Below are 8,222 nucleotides of genomic sequence, written 5' to 3' on the forward strand. Positions count from 1 at the left end.
TGGTCCTGCTCCTCGCATCCAAGACCAAGCAGTTTTCCTCTATGGTTTCTCCTTCTTGAGCCTTCCTGCCACCGCAGAGCTGGCTACTGACTGTCTGAGGAATCGGGGGTATTGATATAATTGCTGGCAAAAATGTGATGTTTTTAACAGGAGCCACCGTATTATTGGGCCTATACCGTTGTTTCTGAGGCTTAGTGGCTCCGTTGTTCGAGTATTTCGAGGGGAGATCTTGAGGCTGCGAAGACGTGTCCCTGAGCGTCCCTTCCTTCTCTATCTTTTCTTCGAGCGGAAGTTTTGAGGTGGTTTTCTGCAAAGGATTGAGGGCAGACCATTCTGAACCATCTTTCTGCAGAGCTTCCACAGCAGTGTTACCCCAGGACCCCGTGTGCTGGTTTAATGGGATGGGTTTCTTGAAGCTGTTATGCAGACCCACATGAGACTCACAGCGGCGCTCTGCAATGCTGGTTGAGCTGTTAGCATCGAGGATCGTTGGGTCAACAGTCAAGGGCCTTGGGTTGTCAGCATGTTTTTTCTTCTGAGTCAAAAGTATGCAGCTCAGTGGAGCAACTCTGGCCCAACCATGAACCTGTTTTCAAAATAAATATGATCTTTAAATGTTTACACTAAAAATGCACCAACATAATTACTTATTGAGACAGATGTTAAAAGTAAAAACGATGCTAATAATGACAGTGGGTGAGAGTGAGTAACTTTTACTCATATAAGGGGGAAATTCTATATTGAAAAATAGAATCATTTATCCAAAATTGCAGCAGACCATTTGAAAATGATTTTGCCGCTGACTCCAAACTGTAGAAGACACCTGCATACATTGTTGGTACCTACTTCACTTCATCAGATTAAGGCAAGGTTTGCTGTCAGAAGATATTCATTCACTTACTGCGTCTTCCCAACCAGAGTAACAATGACACTCATGTGGCTCCAGTTCTTTCATGAAGTCCTCCTCACTGATGTCTAGAAGGACATCAACATGTCTCCTCTCTGGTGTCTGCTCCTCAACCGCTTCCTCCTGTGTTGGAAGCTCCTCTTCTGATCCATTCACAACTATGTGATCCACTTCTTTTAATGTCGCCATTATGCCGTTTATCCCATGTGCTTCATGGTGATATCTGGAAGAAAAACAACAAGAATATACCAAAACAACCTGTAAGAGGTACATTAAGCTTCACACGTCAAATAGTTTAGTTTGAAACGTTAGAAACGTTACACCAATCTTTACTCACCATCCTCCGTCTCTGTAGCATTTTAAATGTTTTCTGTCACTATTCCCATATCCAAAAGCACCATTTACAAACAACAACTGCCACTACCCATCGTGGAGAGGTGTCTTTCCGGTCCACAGAGTTTTTCCACAGAAGCGGTGAATGCCTTTAGAGACGAGCAGCAACACCGTCGACATAGCAACCCGTAGAGCAACCCTGGAAGAAGTGACGTAGATTAAACAAAAGAGAGGAGGAGAGGGGGGGGGCTGAATGCGCTCCAGATGAATTATTACATCTGCGTTATGCAATACGTTTTAATTTACACGGTAATCATGTGATGCATGTAATATAATAGAATACAGTAAAACAGAATATAGACTCTTCATGATAGGGAACTATCAAGTCGTATTGTATTACCACATTACAGATAATGCCCAATACAAACACCAGTGTGTTTAAAATCAGTCCTTTATTTCCTCATGTCCTGTTGATAATGTCATTTAGACGCCACATTGTGAAATACAGGAAGTTATAACCGGTTTGTCTCTTGTGAAGGAGGAAACCATTTTGGTTTGTTGCAACGTTCAGTTCTGCACGTAGAGCTTCTGACTGCAGACGTCAAACTCAGCTGTGAGAGGACACTGCGCGTTCCCCACATGGAAAACGAAAAGGAGCGACGGTCGCTGCCGAGGACGACGTGTCTCCCTTTTAATTATTTTTGCAATAAGCAGACAGTGTGACATCTATTTTTTCACACACCGAAATTTAAAGTGACGGATCTACAGGAGCAAACACCCGCTTGCTTTATTGGTCCAGAGCGGCACAGTGTCAGCCTCTGACGCAGCCGGAGCGCCTATCCGCGAGGGAGACGCTGACAGCTGACGGCTGCATCTCTCCACGCGCCGTCTTCCCCATCACGACCACTTCGGCTCTGCAGTGCAGGAGCTGCTGCATTTTATGGAAACGGAGTCGGTGCATCCAGTCGTGATCATGCTGCCCCCAAAGAATTGCCTGCCGAGGAACTACAGCTGCATTGCCGGACTGTTTGGAAGCCTGGCAGCGGCAAACCCGCGGCTTGATGATGGGGACGATTTTGATATGGTTGACGATACTTGCGAAAGCACCGAGATCCCCGTGGTGGAAGAGAGACCACGGGGCAGAGAGATCTTCCTGAAGCCGCCACAGAGTCCAAATCTGCGTCGGAGGTGCAAGTCGCTGCCTACATCCACAGAGAGAGCAAAGTTAGAGATATCCCGCACCAGAAGTCCAACCAGTCAGAAAAAGGTCCGGTTCGCCGACTCCCTTGGCCTGGAGCTCATTTCAGTGAAGCACTTCAATGATGCAGATGAGCCCGAGGTGCCGGAGCGCATATTGGCCAAACTAACCAAAGGACACCTCCACCTTAATCATTTGGACACAAAATTCCCGCGTGCCCCTGCGCAGTCTGTGTGCATGGAGTTGCAGTTCACCAACCCAGGCACAGTACCCGGCTTTGAGCAGAAAGTGAGGGAGGTGAAAGTCATGTTAGAGACCGTCCAGGCGGACGAATTCAGCCTCTCCGGGTTTGTGCGCGTGTTAAATACGGCTTTCGAAAAGAGCGTCTCTTTGCGGTATTCTCTGAACAACTGGATAACATTCATGGACAGTCTGGCGTCCTATGTTCCCGACTCAAGTGACGGTGACACTGATAAGTTCTCTTTCAAGATAGTGATGCCCACCTATCTCGACAGCGGAGGCACATTTCAGTTTGCAATTAAATACTGTGTCGGTGGGAAAGAGTTCTGGGACAATAATAATGGGAACAACTACAAAGTGCGGCGTCACCGGTTCAAGATGTCCCCACCGCGGGAATGGGAGAATGGATGGATTCACTTTATCTGAGCTGTGTCGCACTTTCCGTCTGCGTGCGTAATTTGCGCGTTACTCATCCCCGGATATCTAAAGTATGACTGTAACTTGTTAAACATGTTCTTTTCTGCCATTGCCAGCTACACACAAAGCTGTAACACTGAAAATTGTTTCCATAATAATTCAAATATTTGCCCCGCTGTAGTAACAGATTTAGGGTCGAAGACAGTAAACGCCTTTGATGGGTGCCCGGAGAGGGATCCTGTTAGATAATTTGCCTTGATGTCAGGGTTCTGCGTACAGCTTGGTGCCCTTTGGGAGGGCATGGTCACGTTATGTAATGTAGAAACACGTGCCACGGGAAACGTGCTGGACAATGCCAACTTCGGGCATCACTGTTCCTTTCAGGAGATGCTGTAAAATGATTTGGTGGCACGGTGATGTTTAAATTATCAGTTTGTTTTGCTTGCGTGCGAATATATTGTCTTGATGGGAATCAGAAAGCATCTTGGCTGATATGGATATCAAGCGAACTATATATAGTAGTCTCCTGCAGGCTGGGAGAAACATACACACATTGTCTTGTTGATGAACAGAAAACATTGGCAGGTATTTTACATAAACAAAAAACAATTTCCCCACTGTCATGCCATTGAAAATGCCTTATTTAAAGCCTTGATGTGGGACGTTGTGCAGTGAATATTTTGAATACAGTATTGTCTTCATTTGGCTTAACTAAACTAAATGCATTTGATGGCTATCATCCTTAAACTTAAAAAAATAAAGTATAGAGGCATTGGGTATTAGCTAGTGTCCTCACGGAGGCTTTTAATCTAGAGACACCATTAGCCATAAACCAGCCATATATTTGCACCTATTCAACACACATTGTATATTTATCTGCTGAATTATTGCAAAAAATATTTTCCCTAACCAAAGTTCAAAGGCAATGAAAATGTTTTCTCTAGAAAAACAATAGCTTAACTATAACAGCATCATCCATCGAATCATAAAGTTTAGGTTTATAAAGCATGTGCTTCAACACTCGCATACTGTACTGTGATAGAAGGAACCACGTGAGCGTGGTTGTTGTCCCACCAAGGAAAAGATATTTAGTAGCAATGTTTGCCATGTTCAATTGACGCCAGATTACATGCAGACCTTTTCTCTTCTTCTTCAGGTTGATCGTTACAAAGCAGATGTTTTTGTCACAGTAATTATTTTCTAACAGATACAGAACACCGTGTGTATTCATTTCTATTGGTGATTGATTGCACCGTGTAACTGATTTTCCTAGGGCAGTGTTTTTAACAAAGTAGCTATCACACGGACGAATGTGTTGAACTGGCTGTAAAAGTAAATTATGATATCCTCAGTCGCCACTGTGCATGAATAGTGCTGCTTCTTACACCTGACGAAAATGGTTGAAGCCACCTGACTGTTTGATACTTCATTTTCATACCATAAACCATGAGTGATGTTGATCAACCAGTCTACCATTTCCGGACAACAGCTAATCCGTGCGGCTTTAAGTAATCCACTGGCGGTCAGTCTTCCAAACCTGCTCCAGACCATATGCGATCGTGTCCTTTGTGGTAAACAGGCGTGCATGTCGTAGGAAAACGAGTTTCATTAAAAATGCAAATATTCTTCATGCTTTTTGTAAGTGTGTGATATTATAAATGTTGTTGGCCATGTAGAAAGTTGAGACTCCAGTTCAGCAAGTAGACAAACAACAGGCAGGATGTTTTTAAATCCAGTGCTCTGACTGTAATCTCAACATCACTTTGTCCATTGTTGACATCAGCATGGCCTCAGAGCGAGGCGCTCAATCTAATGAGGCCATCAGGTCGGGATGTGGAAAAAGACTATTCCTGTAACCACTTAGTTTTTGGAGCAGTTCCACTGTGAAATCCATCAGTAATGTTTGTATCTAAACCTGGCAATGTTGTCAATGCTGATGTTGTCCGAATAGTTTTGCTGAAGTGATAGATTGCCAGCGCTGAGGTGATATTTGCTCTCTCTTCATGTATCACACACAGACCTGCATTTTCTCACCTGTTAGTTTAAGTACACTGTGGATATAAAAAGTCTGGCCACGGCAGAGCTTCCTGTGTGTTATGCTGTTAAATCAGTGGGTGTTTGCATGTGGTCTGTGTCAACTTTGTTCAAACATTCATGCTGTGCAATACCAGAAAGCATTAATTATCCAGGATGAGACTTCTGATGGGATCCCGAGATGCATCAATACCAATTCATCACTGCCAACACAGACGATGTAGAGTTACTACAACAGTGTACAGTTTGAGATTGCTTAGTTTGCTTGACATAAATGACATTGGCATGTCATGATGTGGAAAGTGTAAGATACCAGTGCTACGTGTTAGCCTGGTATCCCCCACACGGCTGTTGTTGGTGCATCCTCACCATAAACAACATGAATGGCTTCTGGTCTGATTAGATTTTCACCTCAATGAACACATGACATTTTGCATCACAACTCACTGATATATATAGATATGTATATAAATGTCTTAATGTTTCACATTGAATGTCTTCCTGTTGCTGTTCTACGTTGTGTGTATTTTGAAGTATTTCCAAAGCAAAATTGAGAAATGAATTGGAAAAGTTGTCTTCAGATGATCCTGGGAAGTTGGAAAATAACGTATGAGCCCAAACTTAATGAAATCCGAAAGCACACTTGCTATTATATTTAATTGTAAATATATAGAAATATATATATATATATACATATGTCTTCAATATCATACTATCTGCTTGTAACAAACTGCAATCATTTGTCTCAAAATTATGTTTACTGCAGAATCTCCCCTGAAATATGCACCGCGGTGTATCTGAATGAAATTAATACATTGGAAACAGCTGTGTACATTGCCTTACGAAAATAAAAGTTACTTAGTGACATGAAGCTGGAAAGATTGAAGAATGCAAGTGCTTGTTTGTTAAAAAGTTGTGATTGATGATGGATGAAAACATGGACTCTGGAACATATCTGGGCAAGACAGGTAAGGCCAGATGCACGTATGAGCGACGTATGATTGTAGCTGATACTGAGCAGACTCAGTCAAAGCAGATCTAATGCACTTTGAGTGAGAACAAGGAAAGGGGCAGGGTTGAAAGTCACCATATGAAATCATCTTCTGTTAATAGCTACTTAACAAGATGTTTTCCATTCTGTGTCCTGTTTCACTGCTCTTTTCTGTCACTGTGGAAAGCCTAAATCACTTGTCTTATTAATATCCATCGTATGGCACTGAACTGTGTGCCACATCGTTAGTTTTTTGGCTTCGTACATCCTATGCAACCCTCTGTTGTAACACCTGCAGTCATGTGTCTGTGTTCATCTATATTGTGTGCTGTCTTTTATTTTCTCTTTTTGCTGCACCATGTTTGCATGTCTAACATTTACCTTTATTTTCATGTTTAGTTTTTAATGTGACCTCTATTTTGTTAATAAAGGCATTTGTGATGGAAACTAAATGCTCCACCAGTACTTACAGTTTTCAAAGGGCTGCTGCTGGTGCCCATTCATAAAGCAGCACACTGCAGTGGGCCATCGCTCATGGCTGAGGACATGTCCTTGAATCGACACCCCGCCCCCTTCTGTTTGGGGAAAGGGAGGGGGTTGGAGCCTGAAGCAGGAAGAAATGCCGGAGAGGCAGAATGTAAAATATCTTAGAAAAAGCTAATGTAAACAAAGTATGTGTTATCTTTTTCACTTTTAGTCACACCCCCTTAAAAAGTATTTCTTAAAGGCCCAAATAGTTTGTCCATCTATTTGACTGTAGACGGACTTAACAATGCATCTGCTTGTTCCTCTATCAGCTTAAAGTATTCTGGTTAACACAAATCAAAATACATTAAATCTAAAATCTCTAATTCTAACAAGCATACCTGCTTTCTCTCTAAATAGCATATTATCATATTATAAAGAATAAGCCAACTGGCATGCAATTAAATAAAGCCACAGTCTCCAGAGTCCACCGACAAAGCCTCCACTTTCATTAAAGGAATTAAATGGCTGATAATGTCACTGTCATATTATGCGGTCTTGACTGATGGAAAGTAAAGTCTGAGTTGTTTTATTTGGAAAACTAACAATGAATGTGTGCTGCATATGAAGCTTTGTCTGTGCATGTATAGCAGCTGTATGTTGTGTAGGTGTCTTCGGGAGCCTTTGTGTCAGATTAGCAACATGATCCTGCTTAATCTTGATGTCAGTGATGACTGAGCTGTGTTGACCCACATTCAGAGGATGGTCGTGTTGAAGGCACCCTGACAGTTTGTAGCTGCTCCGCATGCCAGCAACCAGTCAGTGTGAAATACATACGGCCAATAAAAACCTGCTGTGAGATTCCAATTTAATTCCATAATCAGAGCTACGCGGCATCTTTTTCAAAGTGGAAAATCCCATAATCACCCAGAATACAGATGAAAAGAGATTCAAATATCCAATGTCAGTGAGTGGTGAAGCAGGAAATTAAGACATGCACAGTTTGATTAGACTGCCGTGTGGCACATTTGTCTTATCTGGATTTTATTTGACTGTTTGTAAGATACATGAGATATTCTGTATAAACATCAACTAATCATTTCACAGCAAACGTTTGGCGTGTGTATGTTTCCAATCACTGAAAGCACATGAGCAAAGTGCACATGTGGTATGCTTGTCCGTGTAATTACCTCACTGTGGTAATCAGGAAACATTGTGTTATCACTGTCTGTGTACCAACAGCTGCTTATATAACAGCCGTGCACATGTGATGATGACGCTCGGATTGTTCTGTCCCTCAGGCGTCGGGCTTCATTAGACTGCAACCACAGAGACATTTTCATCCCAACTGCGTGTAGCTTCTCCCGCCACATTCGAATTGCGGCCTGCGGCTCTAATAATGTGGCCGAGTCGACGCAAACTAATTGTTTCCAGTTTAAAAAATTCATGTGAGTCATTCAGAGAAATGCTGTGCCGTGACATTGATCCTGACTCAGGCACCATCCAGGGCTGCAGCGTAGTGTCCTGGCATAACCTCGTCTCAGCGAGCACTGGACCTAAATATTTAATTAGCTAAATGGTCTTTTGCAACTTGGGAAAATGATTGTTGTTTTGAACTGTCTACTCGCACCAAGATG

At 42.6% G+C, this 8,222-nt stretch overlaps 1 protein-coding gene across 1 annotated transcript; it reads left to right on the forward strand.

Moving 5' to 3' along the window:
• The first annotated feature begins 2,165 nt into the window (after positions 1-2,165).
• LOC306795915 (protein phosphatase 1 regulatory subunit 3E) lies at positions 2,166-5,909 on the forward strand. Its single transcript, XM_079294622.1, has one exon. The coding sequence runs from the start codon at positions 2,181-2,183 to the stop codon at positions 3,102-3,104; it is 924 nt and encodes a 307-aa protein (XP_079150748.1). The 5' UTR covers positions 2,166-2,180; the 3' UTR covers positions 3,105-5,909.
• The last annotated feature ends 2,313 nt before the right edge of the window (positions 5,910-8,222 follow it).

Source organism: Melanostigma gelatinosum (genome assembly GCF_949748355.1).
Source record: "Melanostigma gelatinosum genome assembly, chromosome: 2".
In the NCBI taxonomy this organism is placed as follows: Eukaryota; Metazoa; Chordata; class Actinopteri; order Perciformes; family Zoarcidae; genus Melanostigma; species Melanostigma gelatinosum.